This window comes from Ovis canadensis, chromosome 5 (assembly GCF_042477335.2).
Source record: "Ovis canadensis isolate MfBH-ARS-UI-01 breed Bighorn chromosome 5, ARS-UI_OviCan_v2, whole genome shotgun sequence".
In the NCBI taxonomy this organism is placed as follows: Eukaryota; Metazoa; Chordata; class Mammalia; order Artiodactyla; family Bovidae; genus Ovis; species Ovis canadensis.
This window is the reverse complement of record NC_091249.1, coordinates 43,533,260-43,559,267: the sequence shown is the minus strand read 5'-3', so window position 1 is coordinate 43,559,267 and position 26,008 is coordinate 43,533,260. Positions and strand designations below refer to the sequence as shown.

Sequence of the window (26,008 nt, the reverse complement as noted above, 5' to 3'; positions counted from 1 at the left end):
AATCTTTAACTGTGCGTTAGTTTTCTGTTGTGCCAAATCATCACAAAGTTAGTGTCTTAAGACATCTGTTATTTCGCTTTGAATGTGTCAGTAGGGGTATGTTCGTTCTGGGGGGCTCTAGAAGAGAATCCGTTTCCCTGCCTTTTCCAGCTTCTAGAGGCTGTCACTTTCCATGGCCTTCTTCTGTCTTCAGAGCCGGAAAGCACATCCTCTGTTTCCGCCGTCACGTTTCCTGTCATCACATCTCCTCTCTGGCCTAGATACTTCTGCCTCCCCCTTGAGATCACATCGGGCCCACCTGGATGTGCTTGGTTGCCCAGTCGTGTCTGACTCTTTGCAACCCCATGGACTGTAGCCCCCCAGGCTCCTCTGTCCATGGGATTCTCCAGGCAAGAATACTGGGGTGGAAAGCCATTCCCTTCTTCAGGGCTCTTCCTGACCCAAGGGTTGAACCTGCGTCTCCTGCAGTGACAGGTAGATTCTTTACCTGCTGAGCCACCAGGGAAGCCCAATCTTCCCATCTCTAAGTACTTGTTTTAATCACACCTGTAAGGTAATATATTTAGAGGTTCCAAGGATTAGGACATGGACATCTTTGGGAAGACCAGGATTCTGTCTACCATATACCCCTTTACTGGCCAGCTGTTTTTCTCACTGCTTCTCCTAAGAAAATGCTGATGGCAGCCAAGCCAGTCTTCCCCATCAACCCAGTATATGAAGATCGCTGCCTCTCTGACTTTGCCATACTGCTTTCCCTCTGTGTTCTCATCTGTTTAAATAAAACTGAAACATTTCAGGTTCTTCTTCAAGGTGAGTTTCTTTTATTCCTGAATCTCTCTGTCCTTGGAACGCCTTTCCCTTTTAGAATAGAGATTTCTACTTAAGAACGGCTATGAGAGAATTTAAACTTTTTTGTTGTGTTAGTCGCTCAGTCATGTCTGATTCTTTGTGACCCCATGCACTATAACCTACCAGGATCGTCTGTCCATGGAATTCTCTAGGAAGGAATACTGGAGTGGGTAGCCATTCCTTTCTCCAGGAGATCTCTCTGACCCAGGGATTGAACCCAGGTCTCCTGCAGTGCAAACAGATTCTTTACTATCTGAGCCACCAGGGACGTCCCAATTAAAATTTAGTTATCCCTAAGTTTATCTAACTAGAAGATATATTTTAAAAAAACTAGGAACTGTGTCCTTATCTAGACTATCCAGGTGATCATTTTATATTGCATAGAAATATCCAGTCAGTACTAGGAACTAACACAGTGTTTGTAGGTGAATTATACTTCAAACAAAAACTCATAGAAAAGAAGTCAAATCTGTGGTTACCAGAGGTGGGGGTGGGTGGGGGTCGGGGAGTGTTTTGGGGGAAGTAGAATTGGATTAAGGTAGTCAAAAGAAGCAAACTTCCAGTTATAAAATAAACAAGTACTAGGGATATAATGTACATCATGATAAATATAATCAACACTGCTGTACATTATATATGAATATTGTTAAGAGATTAAATCCTAAGAGTTCCATCACAAGGAAAAATATTTTTTTATTTCCGTAATTTTGTATCTATATGAGATGATAGATAGGTACTGAACTTATTGTGTCAACCAATGTATGTAAGTAAAATCATCGTACTGTACACCTTAAACTTACATAGTGCTGTGTCACTAAAATCTCAAAACTAAAAGGAAAAAAATGAATGAATAAATAAAAATAGGAACCATGTCTTTTCTATATTCCTCACTGTCTGTTAGTGTTGGGCACGTATTAGGCATTAACTGACTACAAGGAGATCCAGCCAGTCCATTCTGAAGGCGATCAGCCCTGGGATTTCTTTGGAAGGAATGATGCTCAAGCTGCAACTCCAGTACTTTGGCCACCTCATGCGAAGAGTTGACTCATTGGAAAAGACTCTGATGCTGGGAGGGATTGAGGGCAGGAGGAGAAGGGGACGACCAAAGATGAGATGGCTGGATGGCATCACTGACTAGATGAACATGAATCTGAGTGAACTCTGGGAGTTGGTAATGGACAGGGAGGCCTGGCGTGCTGCGATTCATGGGGTCGCAAAGAGTCGGACACGACTGAGCAAATGAACTGAACTGAAGTATTTGGCGAATGAGATATTTGGAGAACATTATGCATTTTTATGAATTACTAGAGGAATACTTGGTCAACAAGAACAGTTTTTATTGTGGGCGTTTAGTTTACGGTAAGTCTAACCACTTCCCTGGTAGCTCAGACGGTAAACCATCTGCCTACAATGCAGGAGATCCAGGTTTAATCCCTGGGTCGGGAAGATCTGCTGGAGAAGGAAATGGCAACCTACTCCAGCACTGTTGCCTGGAAAATCCCATGGATGGAGGAGCCTGGCAGGCTACAGTCCATGGAGTCACAAAGAGTCGGACACGACTGAGCAAGCTCCTTTCGCTTTCACTTAACCCCAGGTTACACTTGCCCCTGTTCTGAAGGTCTGCTAGTCCTGGGTGGGAAAGCATGACCACCACACTGAAACCAAAACAGACCCCACCCTGTTCTCTGGTCACTCTTAGCATGTGCATGCTCGGTTGCTCAGTCGTGTCCGACTCTTAGTGACCCCGTGGACTGTAGCCCTCCAGGCTCCTCTGTCCATGGGATTTCCCAGGCAAGAATACTGGAGTGGGTTGCCATGCCCTCCTCCAGGGGATCTTCCTGACCCAGGGATCGAGCCCACATCTCCAGCATGGCAGGCGGATTCTTTACCACTGTGCCACCTGGGAAGGTACACTCTTAGCATAATATCTTAAAACAAAAGTTGCAGGGTTCTCTCCTTACGGCTCAGACCCAGGCTATGACAGGGTAAGACAAGAGCCTTCTCTATGCTCCCCCCAGCCCAGGCTCTGCCCCTCTGCAGCCAAGGTGTTTGCACTATCAGTCTTGGGTCCTTGAAAGCAGCTCTGCCTTCCTTGGCCCAAATCCTCAGTGTGGAGAGAAAACATCCCCACCTGGCAAACTGCTAGACACAGTTCACGTGGCCTTCCCAGCTGTTTCCTGTCCATTGGCAACCAGCCTTTTATTCACAAAGGTTTCCAGGAAGCCTGGTGCTGGTCCCTTCCTAAATGAACAAGTTTCTTGTGCCTGCCTACTTTTGGCTTGGGTAGACTGTTGCCTTCTCCTGTTCAATTTAACACAGTCCATGATTCAGAAGAACCAAAAAAACTGCTGTATGGGGTTAAACTGGGGGTATAGCACCCTGTGAACTGTCCTTCAAGGGAACCCTGAGAAGATAGGATGACAACATGGGGTGAAAGACTGAATGCCTACCCCCTACCCACCATGAACTGTTCCCCACCTCTTTCTCTAACCTCTTTTTCCTTTTTCATCGTTTCGTCCCCATGCTTGGGGAAAGTATTTCTGTTCCTTTTGGTGGAAAATGGTTGCTATCACCAGTGTACATACGGCAGGTCTCTGTGGGGTAAGTTCTGTGTAAAGTCCTGTAACAGTATGAAAAGGGAAGGGAGTGGTCCTGCCATGCAGAGGGGGATTGTGTTTGTGGCATCGTGGAATCTGGTTGCTATCTGTGGGGATCAGAAAGGCCGTTGGTCTGGACGCAGCCTGGCCTGGACAGTTAATCATCGGATGGAGCTGCAGAAGAGTGTTTTTCATGTAAGCAGCTGAGCCCTCCTGGAGACATATTGTCTTGGGTTTGTCTCTCCTCATCTCGAGCCATTCATTACTCACCTACAAATGCTGTCACCGAGCCCGGCAACTACGATGATCAGCTTCCTCAGTACTTCTGACATAAATAAAAAGGGAAAAATCTTTTCAGTACTATATCTTCAAGATTTTTTTTTTTTTTAAGAAGGAGAGAGAGAGACAGATAATGCAGTTGATTTTCTATTCTGAAACGTAAGAAATGTTGTGGTTCAGTTGTGTTAAAGACAATTTCTTCATGTTTAAAGTAAAACTGAAGAAGCTTATTACCACAGGATAATTAGCATTTTTTGGCTTTGTTCTTGTTTGAGAAATGTCTCAGATAGTGTAGCAATGAGATGTATGTTTATTCCCTTACAGATATTCATCAATTATTCCTTTCATCCCATCCAGGACTGAATCAGTCTCACCAATAAATGAATATGTTAGAATATTCCCCACTGAACATAATAGAACCCGCTCTGACTCCATGCTTCCCTGCTATGCTGGCCGCATTGCTCTCCTCTCTCAGTATGATTCCTGGGAAGAGGAGTCTCTGCCTTCCTGCTTCCTGGCATTTCTGACTTTGTAGTGTCTGCACAGTCTGATCGTGTCTCTTCTAGAAACACTTTCTTAGCTCAGAGTTGGGTGTCTCAGACCAAGGCCTTTGCATTAGTTTTGTACTGCAGGATATAGTGGCCACAAACTTAGCATCTTTAACAAGATAATGTGTTACCTCAGAGTTCCCATGGATCAGGAGTGCAGGCACAAGTTAGCCAGATTCTCTGCTTGTGGTCTCATGGGGCTGAAATCAGAGGCATCCAAGGCTGTGGTCTCATCTGCAGCTCAGGGTCCTCTTTACCATCCTATCCTCATATGAATGGAAGTCAGTTCCTTGCGGTTGTAGGACTGAAGTCCATTCTTTTCTTGCAGACTGTTAGCCAGGGACTGTTCTTAGATCCTCGAGGCCATCCTTAAATCCTAGCCATGTGTCCCTGTCATTACCCACAGCTCACTTCTTCAAAGCCAGGCCTCTGATAGGACTGGGTCTCATACAGTGGAACCCAATCAGAGGAGTGACTGTCTTACCTCATTCACCAGTCCTCTCCAGATCCAAGGGAGGAATTTTGCAGGCATGTGAAGGAGGCAAGGTCTTGGGAGCTTCTCAGGATTCGGCCCCTCACAGCCCTTCTCCTCTGTCTGTACCTCATTCCCAATGTCATGGCACCTAGCTCTGGAGCTCTCAGTATCACTCAGATATTCTCCCTCCCAGTTTACAGACCCATATCCAACTGCCTACATGTTATCTCTGCTTGGATGCTGGCTTGACATCACCAGAATGGAACAATTGATTCCTTTGTGTTCAGTTCAGTTCAGTTCAGTCACTCAGTTGTGTCCGACTCTTTGCGACCCTATGAACTGTGGCATGCCAGGCCTCCCTGTCCATCACCAACTCCCGGAGTTTACCCAAACCCATGTCCATTGAGTTGGTGATGCCATCCAGCCATCTCATCCTCTGTTGTCCCCTTCTCCCCTTGCCCTCAATCTTTCCCAGCATCAGAGTCTTTTCAAATGAGTCAGCTCTCCGCATCAGGTGGCCAAAGTATTGGAGTTTCAGCTTCAACATCAGTCCCTCCAATGAACACCTAGGACTAATCTCCTTTAGGATGGACTGGTTGGAACTCCTTGCAGTCCAAGGGACTCTCAAAAGTCTTCTCCAACACCACAGCTCAAAACCATCAGTTCTTCAGTGCTCAGCTTTCTTTATAGTCCAACTTTCACATCCATACATGACCACTGGAAAACACCTACCCTTTTTTTATAGAATAGGGGTGTGCATGCTTAGGGATAACACTGGGCTGCTATTTATCTCTGTGGTCTTTTACTCCTTGGAAGAAAAGTTATGACCAACCTAGATAGCATATTCAAAAGCAGAGACATTACTTCACCAACAAAGGTCCGTCTAGTCAAGGTTATGGTTTTTCCAGTGGTCATGTATGGACGTGAGAGTTGGACTGTGAAGAAAGCTGAGCACTGAAGAATTGATGCTTTTGAACTGTGGTGTTGGAGAAGACTCTTGAGAGTCCCTTGGACTGCAAGGAGATCCAACCAGTCCATTCTGAAGGAGATCAGCCTTGGGATTTCTTTGGAGGGAATGATGATGAAGCTGAAACTCCAGTACTTTGGCCACCTCATGCGAAGAGTTGACTCATTGGAAAAGACTGTGATGCTGGGAGGGATTTGGGGCAGGAGGAGAAGGGGACGACAGAGGATGAGATGGCTGGATGGCATCACGGACTCGATGGACGTGAGTCTGAGTGAACTCTGGCAGTTGGTGATGGACAGGGAGGCCTGGCATGCTGCGATTCATGGGGTCGCAAAGAGTCGGACACGACTTAGCGACTGAACTGAAGACATAGTCCCGCTTCTTGTTCCCTCTTCCTCTTGACGCCAGTCCTGAGCACACAGCCTCTCAGGCTTCTGAGAAGACTGGCATCCAGACCTTTGCAGTCCCCTTCCTGAGGAGGTCTGGGCTGGGGCTTCCTCTGCTCCAGCCTTTTCTTTAGCATCATGCTCCTGCTTTCTGTCTTTTACAAAGTTGTTAATCTCTTGCTTGGTGATTGCTCCTTCCTCCTTGCCCTGTTCTCTCTGTTGTTGTGAGTCCTATTTCCATTGGCATTCTTTTCTTAATGTCTACCAGGATTAAATTCAGGTCTATGAAACAGAAAGTCCGCATGCCAGTAACTTTAAAATAGGAGGGTGGGAGGACTTTTTTTTTTTTTTTTGTCCTAAATAACAAGTGCTAAACAGGAGGTGCTCCTAAAAACAGGAGGTGCTCAGGTACTGACCATTTTTTCTGCTCAGTCATCTGGACACCTGTCTTCCATCCTCAGAACTCTCACCTCGTGGTGGCAGATGGTCATGGCAGCTCCAGCCATCACAGTCACCTTCTGGGGAGGAAGAGGTAAAGGGGAAATAGGACAGATGGTGCAAGTCAGCTGAGTGTGCTGCACTTAGTATTTATGGAAAACTTTTCTTTATGACTTCTGATTACCTTTGGCCCCCACTCTTTACAAGGGGGTGTGGGAAATTAAAGCTGAATTTAGCTAAATACAGTATTATTTCCAATAATTTAGGAGTTTGATGATCAAGAGAAGGATAGACTTGGGTTTGCAGCTCACACTTTTACCCTTTGTTAGCAGCACTTCAGCTGTGAGTGGAGGAAACAAACACAGGCTCAGCCTAACATCTTGAACTAGAAGCACTGAGCTATGAAATGCACAAGATTCCTTCTTTCAGCCTAGACTGGTTAGTGGTGAATATATGCTTATGAATGAGAAAAAAGTTTTATTACAGTTTTAGATCCTGGGGTTTAGCTGTGTATATTAGTATTTTCTTAGAGGTCATTATGCCATTTCTTCTCATGTAAAGGAGCAATTTAGTAGGGCTTCCAAGTTTTTAAATTAGAGCATTAAAATATTTCCACTTTAGAGGCAGTGTGTTAGTTTATTATGCATTGCTGCTGTAAGAAGTTACCATAAACTTAAGGTAATGGCACCCCACTCCAGGACTCTTGCCTGGAAAATCCCATGGATGGAGGAGCCTGGTAGGCTGCGGTCCATGGGGTCGCTAGGAGTCGGACATGACTGAGCAACTTCACTTTCCCTTTTCACTTTCATGCATTGGAGAAGGAAATGGCAACTCACTCCAGTGTTCTTGCCTGGAGAATCCCAGGGACGGGGGAGCCTGGTGGGCTGTTGTCTATGGGGTTGCACAGAGTCGGACACGACTGAAGCAACTTAGCAGCAGTAGCAGTGACTTAACACAAATTTATTATCTTATGCCTCTCAAGGTCAGAGACCCAAATTGAGTTTCATTGAGCTAAAATTAAGATATGAATGGGTTGTAGGAGATAATTGATTCCTTTCCCTTTTCAGCTTTCAGAGATCACCTGGGCTCACGACCTTTACTTTGTCACCTAAGCCAGTCATGTATCATCTTCCATTCCCTGATTCTGGTCCTCCTGCCTCCCTCTTACAAGGAGCCTTATGATTACATTGAGCCCACCTGTATAATCTAGGATAATCTCTCCAGGGTAATATCATGTAATCAGATATACATAGTAGTACCTGGCCCTATAAGGTAATATTCACAGGTTTAGGATGTGGTAGGAGGAACCTGCAACAGGCAGCTCTAACTCAACTTCCAAAAGAATTTTCCTTTATTTATATTGTCCCTTAAAACTGCTGCCCAGAAAGGGCAGAGAACCCTTTAGCTGAGAACCATCACTCAGTTATCATGAACAAAATTTAGACCTAATGCTTAGGGATATTGGAAGGATCAGTCTTTTTTCAGTTCTTTTATTATAGAACTTTTAAGCAACCCCTCCATATGATGTGGTCTGGTTCATATGGCATTCCAGGAATGATGATTATCAGCAGTTGCATTTTGTTTTGCCTTTTTCTGTGAAAAATATGTAGAAAGACCTTTCATCAGAAATGTACTTCTTCCAACCATAATGTTATTGTATTCATTGATTTTGGAAATTATTAACTTCTATACTTTCTTTATAATTCACTTATGGAACTCTTAATTTTTCAGAAAAAAAATTCCAGTCTATTATACCAGATGATGTATAACAATAACAACTACTAAAACAGAGAACTCATGTTCTGAAACATGAATATTTAGGCCAGCTAATGAAAGAATTGTCCATAAAATTTCAGTGTATAGATATTTTACTTTCTTTTTATTGGAGATCACAGTGGTTCACTTTCTTTTATTGGCTTTTCCCTCAAATAATGTCTTTATAATCAAAAGACATTTCCTGTGTTTGTTTTCATTTCTGTCTTTATAGCTTAAGAAATGCATTAAAACTCCAGAAATTCCTTCTAAACATGTTCGGAACTGGGTCCCCAAAGTCTTAGAACAACGACGACAAGGTTTGGAAACATATTTACAGGTAAGATGTGTTTCGATCTTCAATTAATATAATGTCACTTAAAGAATCATATATTTCAGTGTTTTTTCTCAGAACTTATGGGTGAGATGCAGACCGTATCAAGAAGCCAAACATTCTGAATGAAAGGAAAGTTTAAAATTATAAATATGTTGTTGGTTGGTTCTTTTATCTTTAATTAGGTTCTATTTTAAAAGTGAAAATTTAGTATAAAAGTAAAAACAAGTGTACAAGATGTCTATTTTTTGTTCTATCCTACAAATTGCTTTTTTGTTTATAGCTTTCCTCTTCAAGATTCATCTCTTCCTCATAGGCTAAGATGGTAAAGCATCTGCCTGCAATGTAGGAGAGCCGGGTTCAATCCCTGGGTCAGGAAGATTCCCTGGAGAAGGAAATGGCAACCCACTCCAGTACTCTTGCCTGGGAAATCCCATGGACAGAGGAGCCTGGTAGGCTACAGTCCGTGGGGTTGCAAAGAGTCCGACACGACTGAGCAACTTCATTATTAGGGCTTTCCTGGTGGCGTAGTGTTCCTACCCTTTAGATGTTGAGTGTTCGAGAGAAAATGAGAGAAACTGCATTTTCAGTGGGCCTGGCTGGTACACGTCTGGAATCAAATTGAGAATAAGTATATAAAAATTGCCTCTGACAAAGTACTAGCTTCTTCAAAAAGTAGAATGTGTGTTTTTAAAACAATCCATAGGACTCTCTTTCCTGCAGCCATGAGGAGCAAACAGATCTACCTAAGTCAGATAAGACAAAGCAGTCTCTCTGCCAAGTGACAGAAAAAAACAAAAGGAAAGAGTGAGGCAATGTCAACTTCCCTGAGTTTTAAAACAAAAAGTGCTAGTGGCCTCAGGTGAACGGTCAGTGTAGCCATCATTAATCCAAAGAGCGCCATGTGGAGTAGGCGCTGAGAGGAGGGTGGGGGGCTTGGGCGCCTGTGTTCATCAGGACGTGAGTCCACTTGAGGGGCTGACGCATGAGGCTGACTGACCAGGAGTGAGGGGTTGGTGTAGGGGAATCTTGGCTCTCAAAAACTGGGCATCTCCTCAGAGTTCTGAATTTACCATGATGATCTAACCAGGACATGTTTCTTCAAAGAAGTTGGTGTTTGTCCACAGCTGTCTTTGTAACCCCCTTCAGCATTAACCCTCAGTGGATTTTGTTTGGGCAGGCAGCTATGGGCTTCATGAAGCCTACATCTGGTGTCCTCTACAGAGGTTTTCTGGTTGGTTGTGCTTGAGTGACTAGTACCTGGAAGCTCAAGAGAGGCTGTTGACACAGGCTTGTACTTAGGGATCAGTTCACAGGCCTCTCCCCCAGTAGAAAAATTGTCAAGGAGCCGTCTCTGGCCTCCCGCAGTTTTCTTGGTCTTTACAGTGTTCACAGGGGAAAGTTGGTGTGTGGAAACCCCCAGAACCCAGAGGTGGGCTGTCTTCACTCTTGTTCTGCCTGGGGATGTGGTAGATGGATCCTTCACTGCCTCTCCCCGGCAGTGGGAGATTAAGGGAAGCAGAGACTGCGCATGACAGGAAAGTGTGTGGCGTGTGCCTAGAGATTCTGTATATGGAGCCATGAGACTTCCAGAGCCTCGGGCTGCAACTGCAGAGCAAAAACCAAACCCCAAAACCCGAAAATGAGACTTTAGATGTTGTACGCAAAGGGTAAAAATGCATGCTCTCTATAATTATACGGGCTTGGTAAACAACGCATTTTAATTTGTAAGCCAGATTTTCCACAGATATTGTATATCTTCAAGCTTCAGTTCTGAAGAAAGCTTTGCTCTTTCCTCCCATTGTATTTGACACATGACTCCCATTACTACTCAGTGTAAACATTTTAAGATGTTTGTACTTCGGATATAAATATGCAGATAAAATCATCTGGCATAGAGAGGAGTTTACAGTGACACTCAAATTGAGCTTAGAATTTTCTATTCTCAGAAACAGAGCTTGAAAGATGTGGTTGAATGACTGAGAGTGCTTGTTTGCTTTTGTGTGTTTAATATTCAGTTTGTTGTCAGTTAAGTCCTGAAGGAGTTCAAGGATGCTTTCTCTTCTCCGCCTTTCCTCTGATTCTATCTGTGTGCTATGGGAGCCAAATGGAAGTTATAGAGATGAGTGTGGATGAAAGATGAGTGCTTGATCAATTCCCAGGGAAATGAAAACCCTGGCTTAGGGGTCACTTCTTAATAGCTTTTGGTGTTTAAGTCTCTTCAGAAGTAAGACAGTTCCCACTGTTTCTTCTGCTCACCTGTGTAATCCAGTTTGAATCCCACTCACCCCCTGTACCAGTCTGAGCCCCTGAGCGTAAGTACCACTAGCACTGCTTGGCAGGCAGCACTCTGCAGCGAATCCGTCTCAGCTTGAGGTATATGGGATGGCCCTGTTCAGGCCCATACACTTGAGAAAATATTAATACCCCAAGCCATAGCATCTTAAGCTCATAGAGATCTCAGACCTTATCCAATCCAGCTTGTCTCCTGCTCTTCAGTTAAGTTCATGAGCATCCCTCTGGTCTCAGTTTACCACCCATAAAACAGACAGATTAACTCTTGGAAGGGCCAGAGAAAACCCTTCCTTTTGTCCCCAAAGCAACTAATACACTCTAGACCATGGATGGGTTCAGCACACATTTCCTGAATTGGCCACTGCTCTTTTATTTCGGAGATGGAGAACCAGGATTCCAGTGGGGTTAAGGAACTTGCTCACTTCCTGGAATATATTAGTTAAAGAGATAGGATTGGAATTTTAATTTCTTAACTCCCAAGTTAGACTCTTTTTATTATGTACTGTAGGTTTTCTAAGTCAGGAGAAATTTTCAGCCTTAACATATAGTTTGTCTTAAGGATGATGATAATAAAAGTAAAGGAAAATAGCTTATAAACCATCACAATTTAACTGGCTGTCTATCCCCAACTTCTTTGATCGATAGATTTGTTTTATATCTTTGACTTCAATATTTAGAATCCTTTAAAAACTGTGAGCAATGTATTTTCTGTGTTAAGTCATCTGGATAGAAACAGAAATCTTAAGAATAAATTAATTTGGGTTTCCCAAACTTACTTGACCATCAGACATGGTTTATGTAATATTTTATCTCCCAGTTTGAGAGGATTTTCCACCTTTCCTAAGACCCCACTGAAACAAAAGTATAAAAACTTAAAAAGAAATAAACCACAGCAGTTAGATGGTGGATGGGCAGGGAAAAGAGGGGATCATCAATGGGGAAGAAAAAAATTGACAGTTTTTCTAGAAGATGGAATGTTCTGGTAGCATGTGATGGGTGCTACACAGTGAAAAGCAAAGCTCAGCCATGAGAGCCTGTGCGGATGTGGGAGGCAGCCTACTCACAGCTGTGGTGGAGATAGTCTTCTGGACTTGGAGTCGGCAGGTGAGGCAGAGGCTGAGGTGAGCGGTGAGACTGAGCCCGGACGGGTGCCCAGGCTACTTACTCTGTACAGAATACATCCTCATGTTTATGGCCAAGTCCAAAATTTGTAAAGACTGTTTTCTTGAAAATAAAACAAATGCCACAAAATACTAAACAGAATGTCTGAGGAAGCTAAAGCTTCTAAGGTGGATATCAGGGCCCCCAAGTTGACAACCCCCTCCCCCTCCTCTTACCTCAAGGAGAAGCCCGTCAAACTGCACGCTCCACCCACACTTTGCCCTCAGAAGGAAGCACTCCTGCTGACTTGAGGAGGTCCCCTCAAGCTGCTTTCTGCAGTGAGATCTGATCACCAGGGATCTCCAAGCATTGACGAAAAAGGCCAAGATGAACGAAAGCACTAACTCTTCAGGAAAGAGATAATTCAGAACACAACGTGTATCATAGAAATGGATTTCATAAATCTCAAGAGCTTCCCAAAGGTATTATGCTCAAAAAATGACTCTAGGATACTGTGTGAAAGGCCCAGTCAGAGAACACAGGAGCGTTCTTAGCATTGGTTGTTTTCTCCAGTTGATGAAACTGTTTTATCCAATTGGTGGGGAGCTGCCCTCCCTAGTTGGGCAACTGTTGCACAGAGTACAGCAACAAAAGCTCCAGCAAAAGACAGGGGGACACAGAGTGAGTTCAAGTCTGATGTCCTCTTTCCTTCTGGTGGTCCAGGGAGAAGGAAGAGGAGAAAATACAGAAGTGGGGAAGAAAATAGTCAAACGAGAAATACTTAACAATTCCACCTTTCCTCAGAGAAGGTTCTCCAAGGGCAGAGCACAATGAATGAAGAAACCCTCTAATGCCTAGACATAATCTGGCAACACTTCAGTACTTCATCAAAGATGAAGACCCTCGATTTTTCTTCCAGAACGAGAAAACAGTGGTTAGCAAGGCGGTATCTTCACTTATTTATTTAAGGCTAATTTAATGGGCAAGTCTCTTATCATTCTTTATCAGCAACTTTAAATTGGAAGCTCTCATGATTTTCAGACAAGGAATTTCACCAGAACTTTGCATGAACAGCACACTTGTGCTGTTTATTGCAATAATGTGAAATTTATCTTTCTGAGAATGGGACTCATGTCTTATGTCACTTATTCAGGAACAGCACTTGTTCATGTTTTCATCTCTATCACATGGAGTGAAAAGTTACTAAAGTTTTGGGAGCTGGCCAGAAATAGCTCATAGTAACTCATGACAAAGGATAACCGAAGCTGATATTTTAATCCCTTAGAAAAAAGTTCATTTGAAGAAAATTGTGCTATATCTGGGTCAGGCTGGGTAGATGCAGAGTGCTATCTTCAAAGGGCCCTGTTTACCTGGCGAGCCTGCCCCTCACTCATTCTTTAAACTATACTGTGCAGTATAATGTTCCATTCGGTCAGAAGTGTGAATTAAAGAGTATTGTATTTTTGACTTTTCCAGTAGTGCCTGAGGTATCTGTTAAAATTGACCATGTGCAGTTGCAAATTTCTAATCCCTTGAGTGCAGTGAACTATATATAATCAGATGACATTTTAAAAGTGAATCTCCTGTATCTTAACTTGACTGCTTGATCTGTAAGAAAAAAGGTATGTTAAAATTCCCCACTTGTGTTTTCATGATGATTGATATAGTTGGGCTTAGTACAACCATCCATTTTTTGTTTGTTTGTTTGCTTATATTCAAATACAATATTTAATTTTTATCCATGTGTTTCATTAGTTCCCCTTTTGCTGAATTTGTCTTTCTTTGCTTGCTTTTGGACTGGTGGCAGATTTCTTCCTCCTTTTTCTCTTTCCATTTTACCCCTTAGTATGTATGAATCCTTTCAGTGATTCCCTATTATCTTTAGTTGCCTCCTGACATTTACAAGGACCTTATAATGTTTTAAATCTGATCACCTTGAATGTAGGACTCTGGGTTGACAATTCTAGTTTCTTTTCAGCACTTGGAAAATATTTCGAAACTTCATTTTTCCCCCGTGGTTTCTGATTTAAATATCCATGGTCATATTAATTGTTTTTCCTGTATATGTAAGATGTTGCTTTAAACTGGCTGTTTTCATCGTCTTTGTGCCTCCTCTAGCATGGTGAAGGCAAGATGTTTGATTTATTTTGTTTATTAAAACAATTATTGTTCAAATACTGTCTAATCACTTAAATGTCTCAGGGCACAGAATGGGTGCTCTTATGTGCTGTGCTGTGCTTGGTCACTCAGTTGTGTCTACTCTTTGTGACCCCAGGGACTGTAGCACGCCAGGCTTCTCTGTCCATGGCGATTCTCCAGGCAGAAATACTGGAGTGGGTTGCGGTGCCTTCCTCCAGGGGATCTTCCCAACCCAAGAATCAAACCAGGGTCTCCTGCATGGCAGGTGGATTCTTTACCAGCTGAGCTACCAGGGGAGCCCCAGGTACTCTATAAATGTTAAAGAGAGGAAGAAATATAGAAAACTTTTATTCTTGAAAAATAAAAATCAAATGGCATTTTTTTCAAGATTTTGTCTTTGTCTTTGGTTTTCAGAAGCTTAATTATTATGTGTCTTGGTTTGTGTTTCTTGAAGTTTTTCCTGTTTGGAATCCTACCAACTTGTTGAATCTGTAGGTTTCTCTTTTGCCACATGTGGAAGTTTTTAGCCATTATTTTGGGGGTACTTTTTCAACCCCTTTCTCTTACTCCTCTCTTTCCAGGACTCCAATAATGGGAATGTTCTATTTTTTATAATAGTTGCACAAGACCCTAAGACCTTTATTTATTTATTTTGACTGTTTCTTTCCATGGGTCAGATTAGATACTTTGTTTTGTTTCTATCTTCCCCTTCACTGATTCTTTTCTCTTTTCCTTCTATTGGGCCATTGAACCCTGCACCGAGCCCTTTCTTTATGTTATTGTATTTTTCAGTTCCAAAATCCCCATTTGCCATTTCTTTGTAGCTTTTACTTTTTGCTGATACTTTATATGTATATGTGTGTGTGTGTGTGTGTGTGTATATATATATATATGTATATATATGTATATATATGTATATATATGTATATATATATATGTATCCCCCCACCACCACCACCTTTTTTTTTAGCCATGTTGCACAGCTTTCAGGATCTCAGTTCCCTGACCAGGAATCGAATCGGGGCCACAGCAGTGAAAGCACTGAATCCTAGCCTTTGGACCTCCAGGGAACTGAGACTTTTTATTTCTTTGTTGAATTTTTCTGTTTCTTCTTCTTTCAGATATGCTCATAATTACTCATGGAAACATATTTATCATGGCTGCCTTAAAAAATCATTGTCAGATAATTTTCACATGTCTCTGTCATCTCAGTGTTGGCATGTATTGGTTGACTTTCTCATCCTGTTTGAGATCTTCCAGGTTTTTGATATAATGAATGATTCTGGTTGCATTCTAGACATTTTTGTGTTATGGTACAAAACTCTGAAGCTTATTTAAATCTTGGTTGTTTTAGCTTGCTTTCTCTGGTACTGGTCAGTTAAGGCAGGGGACTCCACCTTCTTTCTACCAAGTGAAGATGGAAGACCAGATTCCTCACCTAGCATCACTGATAGCTGGGTTGGGCTGGGTGCTCCTCATCACTGCTGAGAGGATGGGAGTTTCAGCTCCCCACATGGTCTCCACAGACCCTGTAGGTGGGGGCACATTTCCGGCTGTGGGGGTGAAAGTCCTGGCTGCTCTCTTGGCCTTCTCTGACACCACCCCAGCACGGAGTGCTTCATTACCAGCCTTACGCGGATGGAAGTCTAGGCTTCCCATGCGGACATTACTGGCATGACTGGCAGTTGGCCACAGTTTCTTCTGTGGTGTTTGGCTATAGTAGAGCAATTTAGAGTTGGAGAGTTTTCTGTCTTGCTAGGTTGTCTCTTGTATGGTTTTGCTAAAGGAAACAGGATTTTACTGGGGCCTTATTTGTCTGCATATGTTGGTATTTTTTGGTTGCTAGTTTTTTCTTCTCCAAGTCAAGATAGGTGAGGCAAAATGAAAACCCAGGAAAGATGAAGCTCAATACTGTGTCATTTCTTGGGTCCTAAAAAGTCTCTTTTCTTCTTTCAACCTGTCATAATCGTCTTGTTTGCTTTCTATACAGGGCCCAGTGGTTTTAGTTGTACTTAGCAGGATCAATGGGAAAAAGTATATCTGCTCCATCTCATTGGAAGTCGAAGCCATACATTGATTTTTGAACTTAATATTATGGGTTTTTTTGTTTCCATGAATTCTGTTTTCATTTTTTTCCTAATCTGCCTGGGTTTTACATTTTTTAATAGTCCTTATATTTTTGCTTACATTTTCAAACCTTGTTTATATTTTATCTCTTAGACATATTAACTCATTTCCTCAGGAAAAATGGTCATCACCACCTATCATCTGAATTCAGGGAACCATGTGTAGTTTTTTTTCTAATTATCTTTTATAAATAATTTACAGAAATTTATTAGAACTTTTATCAGAATTTGAACATGGCAGATCCAAAGTCAGTCCACACTTCCCTGTGTTTTAAAAGGGCAGCGTCCTTTGAACAGAAACCTGACTGTTATCAGCTTCTATGTATGAACATGAGACATAAACCATCTTATAGATACCGATTTGAGATTTTTATATCCTTCTCTAATAGATTCCAGTGTATCATTGTTTCTGACTCTTCTCTTTGGACCTGCATTGTTAAAACCCAAAACCGCAATGGTTAGTAGTATTCTTGAGGAGACAGTGACTAATATCTTTGCTGCATAATTACAAAATATTTTCATCTTTAAATTTACAAATACCAACTAGAATGACCGAATCAATGAAATTTTTTTCAAGTTTCTGTATTATCTGTTTCCTTCTAGTCGTCTTTGTATATCCTGTAGCACTGTCCACTGAGACTTCATAGTTGAGGGGTTTTCTGCGGGTCTTTTTTGCCACTAGAAAGCACTAATTTAAGTTACCAACCTGTGAAGGGGCCAGTTTGTGGCTTTAAATTCTCAGAGGATATTTCTCCTCCTCTCCTTTACTTCCAAGACTGCTCTTCACAGCTCTTTATTCTCCCCTCCCCTGGGGAGGAAGCAGCTTTACTTGGAGCTCATCTTTGATTCCCTACACCCTCTTGCCCTGGGCAAACCTCAGGCTTTATCTTAATTTCCTTTGTCCGTACACTCGCCAACCAGATGCTCAAAGTTACAGAGTTCACAGTATGTCCACAGGACAGGGATATGTGATTTTAGGATCTTAATGTTTCCTTTCCAAGATAATCTGAGCCATAGGAAGTTTTAAATGCCAAATCACTCTTCACAGTTAGCCAAGCTCTACTTTGGAGACTACTTAATTTCCTATAACACATTCTTCAAACATACATGGAAAGGTTTAGAAAACAAGTTTAATTATTTCCCCCGCTATAAGAGTTTATTTGACAGTGTTTGCTTCCCAAATCAAAATGAATTTTATATTTCATTCATTCAAAGGTGAGAATGTGTTTAGGCAGCAACCTCTGGTTGGGTCCATAGTGGTAGAAAGTCAACGGTCATACAGATAGTGCATTTCAACTCAACCTAACTGGAACATACCCATTTTAAAATTCAGCAGTTATATACATGTGGTATAGAAGAGACTTTCAACATTCCTATAAGATAATCCCCAGAGAGGTTGCATCATGACCTAATCCTGGTCAGCTGCAGTCCATAGGGTTGCAAAGAGTCGGACACGACTGAGCAACTTCACTTCTCACTTTCACTTTTTTATACTTATATACATGTGGTGTAGAAGAGACTTTCAACATTCCTACAACATAATCCCCAAAGAGGTTGCATCATGACCTAAACATGTCTTTTAATTTTTTATGTAGGCTGTATATAGGCTTAATGTTACAGAGTTCACAGAATAATAGGGTCTCTCAGTATGCCTTTGACCCTTTTTAACCACCAGTGCTCAGACGGTGAAGAATCTGCCTGTAATGCAAGAGACTCAGGTTTGATCCCTAACTCGGAAAGATCCCCTGGAGAGGGAAATGTCAACCTGCTCCAATATCCTTGCCTGGAAAATCCCATGGATGGGGAGCCTGGCAAGCTACCGTCCATGGAGTTGCAAAGAGTCAGACATGAATGAGTAACTGCCACTCGGTCTGCCTGTGACCCTTTTTAACCACCCCCAGTGCTTCAGAAGACATTTTCTTATAAATTAGGTTGCTTCTGACTTCCACTGGGCATGTATTCCAGCCCTTTATCTTTCTCTTCCATGAGCGAGCTTCTTTACTTTCCTCAAGATAGGATTCTCTGGTAATGTGGTCCCCTTCCCTAATGTGCACCAGAAACTGCTTCTAAAATGCTGGAAAGGTATTTTCTTTTGAAGAAAGTTCGGTTAACATCTGCTCTGCTGCCTCATCGCCTGTTGCTAGGTGCCAGGGCTTGACAAGGTCTGTTACCCCCAGAATCCGGGGGTCATAAGGTGACAGGCCAGCGTGTCTGGTATCACCATGGTGTCTTCTCTGAAGTTCTCTCTTTTGCTTGATGAGCAGTACTTACTGTACTTACTGTACTAGTTGCCCTTAAACGTCTTATGAACTACATTTTCTTACTTCCATACTACGATGTATTTGTGGACTTAATTTTCACAACTATAGACCACTGACAAATTTGACATTTTACTGTTAAATTACTAAAAATATCTGTTTTATGACCAAGAGCCAGTACTAGCAATTAGTATTCTTTGGTAGGGGGAGCTTTTATCCAAGTCTTGTTTGGACACCCCCAAAGGTTTTTGGTTTTTGTCAGTCATTCCGTGAGAATTTCACAGTAGGCATAACTGAGTGGAGAACAATAGGCTAAATGATACTGAACTGAGGTTCAGTTTTTAATGTTTTCAGTGTCCACTTACCAGGTCCGCAGCTTTCTCTTGCTTATGTCAGCAAACTTGCAAACCACTACGCATCACACTGCTGGGGTTGTGAGCAGTCATTACTGCAAGCATTAAGCTTGGAACAGGTTTCTAATTAAGATGTTAGAATTATAATAATCTCTAAGCTAGTTTTACTTCTTAAAGGCATTTTCTCATTATTATTCATGTAATCATAGATATCTATAAAGTTAAAAACAATCTCTTAAACACAATCTAATTTTATTCTTTCTTTTCCTCTACCTTTCATTTCTGTGGCTTTTAAGTCTTATGTCTGCATATCTATTCCTAGCCATTCAACTCTGGCTAAGGACTAATTGAAATTTTCTCATTTAATCCAGCCTTGATTCGGTAAAGGCCCTGATGAAGCTGAGTCAACTCAGTTCAGCAGAGAAGCCCTGTGCTACCCCAGTGACCAGCATAGGACTTGATGGCCTAGGTCCTTAGAATTTTGAGTTTAATTCACAGATTAAGAAGTGATACCATGGCAGCTTCGCTTCTTGTAAGGGACTTTTTTAAAACTGCAACGACTAAAGAACAAGACCTTACATACATTTTAAAATAAATAATGAACCTTATTATTCTCAACAACAGACAAAAATCAAGCCTGAAATATACAGGGATTAAGTAGCCCCACCATGGAGGTGGAAGACCTTATGTTTTTTTGTTTTTTGAGAGATGTACAGCTTGAATTTCATAAAATCCCTGTAGAAACCCATAGAAGTAAGAGAATCTGTGGAGATCTTGCTTATAACATGAGACAAACTGTTCTTTGTTCTCGTTAAAGATTGTGAACAGTGTGTTAAATAATATTAATGGCTAGGATTGTCAGTACTTAACAGTACTTTCCTTGTACAAGTGATTTTATTGATTGATACAGACTCAGTGTAACAGGAGCAGATTATTTTTACTGATTCTATCGAAATCTTAACCAGGTTTGTTAGTGCACCACATATCTCTAACTAGATCTAGATGATGATGTAGATTAAGAAAAGCAAACCACCATCCATCTCTTTTTGATCTGTTAATAACTTAAATCCATCATTGCTAGCAAGTGTTTTCAGATTCTGTCGTGCATACATGTTTCTCTTGTCCCTGGTTAGAAATCCTATAACCTTGTTTCAGCGGTTGGCTTTTCGTACAAGAAAACCCTAACCACTTATCCAGAATTTGGCAGGCAAGTTTGTCATCAGAATTGTTGAAGTAATTGATAAAATACAAAGGAAAAAGTAAAACTGTACTAGTCTCTGCTATTACATTTCATTTTTGTAGCCAGGGAGCTGTGTATTTTTAGGTTTTATAGTAGTTCTGTAAGAGTATTTTTGTGCTAAGCTGAAAGCACTGTATGAAGGCTATAAATAATTACTTAAGACAATGTATGATATTTCTTCTCATTATACTGTATTTTAAAGGTTTCCATTTTAATTACAGAGAATTGTGCTGTTTAAGTTCAAATGTCCTTTTTTTCCCCAGTAATTTACCTACTTCCCATTGATCTCAAAATAATACTTTGTTTAAAATATTTTTTAGTGCAAAAAAAATTTTTAATTTTCTAAAGACAGTCACACATATTATTTCTTTAAAGGTCACAGTATACTTTTCTTTCAAGGAAACAAACCAGTATTTTTAAAATTCTGATAATGCATTCTTGCTCACCTTGGTGGATAAGTCTGGTGGAAGCCTGTTCTACAAAACTATATAGATAATGAACTTTCAGAGGTCAGATGGGTCAGTGGAGGTATAATTAGTAATGCCTATTTAAGAAGCATTAGGGCCTTCAAAAATGTTTCTGATTTCATGAAGAAGACCTGTGTGAAAGAAGGAGATAGAATGGGAATATGCACTACAGTGCACTGTGGCCTGAAAGCTTTGATCAGACTTAGAACTTAAAACTTTGGGAGTTATTTCCCAAACCTGTGAATTATCAAATATCAACCACCCAATTTGGCAGTCGGCACTGATTAAAAAAATTACTCTAAGGGGTCAATAATTAAGGTTCAGTGCTCTGAACAAGAACACTGGGTTAATAAGATGGATATTTTGTGTTGAGTCTTCCTGTTGAGCTGGCTATGCTTTGCTGCCAGCTCATGGCTGCTGGCCTTTTCTAGAAAGAAAATGGCCGAGGTGTGTGTGGTGAGAACACGCACAGACCTGCACTCATTTATGCAAAGCCAGCTCAAAGCCCCTCCCCAAAACAGGTTGTTGGTGATGCCATTCTAGGCTCATGAAGAGAAAGATAGACTATATATTACTTCTTCATGACCAAACTTCTCTTAACAAGTAGACGGATTTAGATGATAAAAACTTCACATCTTGAGCTAGCATTATATTTCTTTAACTATCGGTTCCTTTAAGGTGGCTATAAGGTGTCTTGAGTCTCTACTACTACTGCTGTTTTCTATTCAGAGAAGGTTTTAGGAAGCCCAGCATTATTCTAGAGATACTTTTGTATTTTATCAGATTCATTGTAATGGATTCAAGAATTTTTAAAAACTGGCTTTTGTAGTGAGGTTCACTTTTAGCTTGATGACTGTAGTTTAATCAGAGGAAGAATATTATATATCTTTTCTGTGGTCATTTATTTTCTGATCACTATCTGTTTCTTTACAGGCATCAATCATTCTTTCCTTGCAGGTTAACATATTTTTACTATTACAGTATTGTTTCATTGTTCAGAGACATTACTTTGCCGACTAAGGTCCGGCTAGTCAAGGCTATGGTTTTTCCTGTGGTCATGTATGGATGTGAGAGTTGGACTGTGAAGAAAGCTGAGCGCCGAAGAATTGATGCTTTTGAACTGTGGTGTTGGAGAAGACTCTTGAGAGTCCCTTGGACTGCAAGGAGATCCAACCAGTCCATTCTGAAGGAGATCAACCCTGGGATTTCTTTGGAAGGAATGATGCTAAAGCTGAAACTCCAATACTTTGGCCACCTCATGCAAAGAGTTGACTCATTGGAAAAGACTCTGATGCTGGGAGGGATTTGGGGCAGGAGGAGAAGGGGACGACTGAGGATGAGATGGCTGGATGGCATCACTGACTCAATGGACGTGAGTCTGAGTGAACTCTGGGAGATGGTGATGAACAGGGAGGCCTGGTGTGCTGGGATTTATGGGGTTGCAAAGAGTCGGACACGACTGAGTAACTGAACTGAACTGAACTGACGTTATGTTCATACTCAACAACATTGAAAAACACAAAAGAATAAAAGTAATTGTCTGTGATTCTTCCATTTAGACCACTGGTTCTAGACCTGGACATTTGATGATGCACAGAGATATTTTTAGTTGCTACAGCTGAGGATGGGGCTGCTGCTAGCATGCATCTAGTGGGTACTTCAGGAATGCTAGCCGTCCTGCAGTGCATGGGACAGCCCCAAACAAACAAGCATTTGACCTCAAATGTTAATATTGACCAGGATGAGAAACCCTGATTTAGACATCTCAAAATTTTAGTGTGCTTGCTTTGTCTTTTTCCTATGCATAGTTTTAATCCTGTATTTTAAAGTGCTTTTACGTCATCTATAATGCTTTATAAACTCCTCTTTTAAAAACAGATTACGAACATTTATCATGTGTTAAGTATTCCTCTAGGAGAAGGTTTTTTAAAAAACTATTTTAACTTTTATTATGGAGAATTTCAACATATAAAGACTTGGCAGAATAATGTAATAAAATCTTCCAACATGAGCATCATGGTTGATAATCAACCATTGTCAATACAGGGGCAATCTAACCTGACCTATATCTTACCCCACCCTCTCATGTTACTTTGAGAAAAACTCCAAAATATTTTTATCTATAAATATTTCAGTATGTATCTCTAACAGAAAGTTTCTTTTAAAAAATAATTTTAATACTGCTTCATAATATTTTACCTTATCCTGTGGATATATTATAATTTATTTAACTAAGTGCCTACTGTTGAGTTTTGCATTTTTTTTTACTTTTACACTTAAAAAAATTTATTTTAATCTTTATATGACACAATCTCCTTGTTCTACAGGTGAGATAGAAAGTGTGCAAACTAAGCAAGGCGAGAACGAGCACAAGACCCTTAATTTCATTAAACACTGTGTAACTGGTAAAGATTAATGTACATATCTCCTGCTAATTCTTTCCAATTACTTAGTTCATATAAATTCCCAAGCCTGGTTAATTATGCTGAAGTCAGGTAGTAATTTTGAGCAGTGTTCCGACGACAAGGGAATTTTCCTGGTATAACCTTTCCCTCTCACACGAGCTCTCAGCAGATTAGGCGCTCAGCCTGGAGTCCATTCATTTTCTGCTCAGGCCTAATTGCTGCCGACTGGCTGCCACAGGTACCTGGATAGTCTGTGTTTAAGGAGGCAGGGACTTGTGAGAACAAATAAGGAAAGATTAATTGTTTGTTTTGTTCGCTCCCAAGAGAAATGTGGGTGCTTAATCAAGAAAAATAATTTCTTCTGTTGATTTGGCTTATTTGGAGAAAAGATAATCGTGTAAAGCTAGGCACAAAAATGATGCCTTTTACAAGAGGTATTGCCACTCACCTACACAGGAGACAAGGATACAGGGAAATGAATGTAAGACACTGATGAAATGGATGAGGATGGCTCACATTTCTCATCGTAAGTAATCTGGCAGTTGGGCTTTTATTTGTACCAATAGCGCTAGCTAGTATTGTCATTTGTTTTGTCTGGCTCTTCGGAAATCTAATCAAGGAGACAATAGTGTAAAAAAAATCAACAACACTTTTCCAAATTGTTCTTAATTGCTGGAGTACAAAGTGAGCTAAATGCTGTGATGTTTCCAATTAAAGAACCTGTTTTAAGCAAGCACTATTAAATCTATCTTTCCTGATCTGATAAATAAGCAGTCAAAGAGTGGAGCAGATTAATTGAGAGCCATTAATTCCAGATTCCTTATAACAGGAAGTGTGAACCAACATTATTAATGAGCTTTGGCAATTTTGGGCTTGATACCTGTGTCACTTGTATCTTCTGGTCCATCAAAAAAAGGAAATTTATTAAGTGTTATCATATTGCTTGTGATCGTTCATACCTACCCCAAACCGTTTGCTTTCTAAAATCTCAAGAAATATTAGAAGGACTTTTGGTGTGTTCTGAATCAGAGTTGACCATTGAATCTGGAAGGTGAAAGTGAGGGAATTAAAAGAGAAATGTATATTGTCCCTCTGACAGGAAGTGGTACAGCTATAAACACAAGAGTTTTTACACTAGGCAGGAGCTGGCAATCTTTTGTGTGTGAAAGACCAACTAGTCAATATTTTAGACAGTGTGCCCTGTATGGACTGTCACACTCCTCGCCTCTGCCACTGTAGTATGAAAGCTGCCCTGGATAATATATAAAACAGGGAGAGGGGCTGTGTTCCAGTTACCGTTCGATCGCTCAGTCGTGTCCAGCTCTTTGCACCTCCATAGACTGCAGCACGCCAGGCATCCCTGTCCTCCAGTATCTCCCGGAGTTTGCTCAGACTCGTGTGCATTGAGTCCGTGATGCCATCCAACCATCTCATCCTCTGTCAGCCCCTTCTCCTCCTGCCCTCAATCCTTCCCAGCAATAGGACTTTTTCCAGTGAGTTGGCTCTTTGCATCAGGTGGCCAAAGTATTGGCGTTTAGCTTCAGCATCAGTCCTTCCAATGAATATTCAGGGCTGATTTCCTTTAGGATTGCCTGGTTTGATCTTGCTGTCCAAGGAACTCTCAAGAGCCTTCTCCAGCACCACAGTTTGAAAGAATCAATTCTTTGGCACTCAGCCTTCTCTGTGTTCCAATAAAACTTTACTTATAAAAGCAGGCAACAGGCCAGATTTGACTTTGGGGCTCTAGTTGAGCCCTGGATTTAGAGGCCAGTGGCAGATTTGGGTGGATGGGCAGCAGCAGATGGCTGGAATGAAGAATGTGGCCTGGCATCAGGTGAATATGGGTTCAGAGTCCTGACTCTACTTATACTAGCTGTATAAGCTAAGGTAGTTAATTAATTTCCTTGAGCGCTAGTCACCTTTTCTGTAAAAAGGAATAAGAAGATACACCTCATAAAGTTGTTAGTGAGGATTACATAAGCTAATGTACATGAAGCATTATCCAGTTCCTGATATAGAAGAGGCATACAGTGAAAAATAGCCATCATTTTTTTCCCATCAAATCCAGATCATATGTGACATGTTTGTCCTCATTTTTCTGAAATTCCAGAATATTCCTAGGACTCCTTAGAGCCATGGGGATTAATGCCTAATCTTATTTGGCCATGAAAATTAAATTAGAAAGTATTCTTTTAGAAACCCATCTAAACAATTCAGCTAAAACTGTAACTAATTAAAAATGCTGTTGGAGGCCATACAAGGCAGAAATCTTGAAGATGATGCAGAATGTTGTCACGGGGAAGTGCTAGTGTTAATCTTCTACGCCTTCACTCCTGTATTCATTGATTCGTAAAATAAACATTTTTCAAGAGCTATTCATGATCAGATACTCTGCCTCAGGCCTTACATTTATTGTTTCACAATCCTCACCACCATCCATGCTCAGTAGCATCATCTGGTATTGAAAGTCAGCCCGCTTAAACATGGACCGTTCTGTATAGAATGACACCTGTAAGCCCATCTGTAAAGTACCTCCATTTCCCTCCACAAACAATTGGCAGGCATTTCAGGTTGAATTTTTTAAAGAACCTGCCAGTCAAGGGAGAGATTTGAGGAGTGCTGGGGTGGGAATCTTGTCCCTAGGGGAGCAGTTCATGCAGGACTCTCGCTAGCAAGTCTCCAAGGTGGAGTGTTCATGATGACCCACTGGAGTTAGAAAGCAGTCATGCAACTTGCAAGTATATTGAAATTTCTAGTCTGATAAAGAAGTAAATTAAGCTTTATTAATGTTGCTGTAGAGGGAACTCCCTGGTGATCCAGTGGCTAGGACTTTTTGCTTTTACTGTCCGGGCCTGGGTTCAGTTCCTGGTCAGGGAACTAAGATCCCTCAAGATACGTGACATGGCCAAAAAAGAAAAAGAAAGAAAGAAAAATTATGGTACAGACCAATACTGGCCCTCTGGCAAGCCCAGACATCGGTCAGCCTGGGGTCCACAACC

At 41.3% G+C, this 26,008-nt stretch overlaps 1 protein-coding gene across 1 annotated transcript in view; it reads left to right on the top strand.

Moving 5' to 3' along the window:
• SNX24 (sorting nexin 24) overlaps window positions 1-26,008 on the top strand; it is a 173,999-nt gene that overhangs the window by 106,934 nt on the left and 41,057 nt on the right. The window contains exon 3 of the mRNA XM_069591679.1: window positions 8,527-8,631. Coding sequence (XP_069447780.1) covers window positions 8,527-8,631 — 105 coding nt within the window. The remainder of the gene's footprint in view (window positions 1-8,526; window positions 8,632-26,008) is intronic.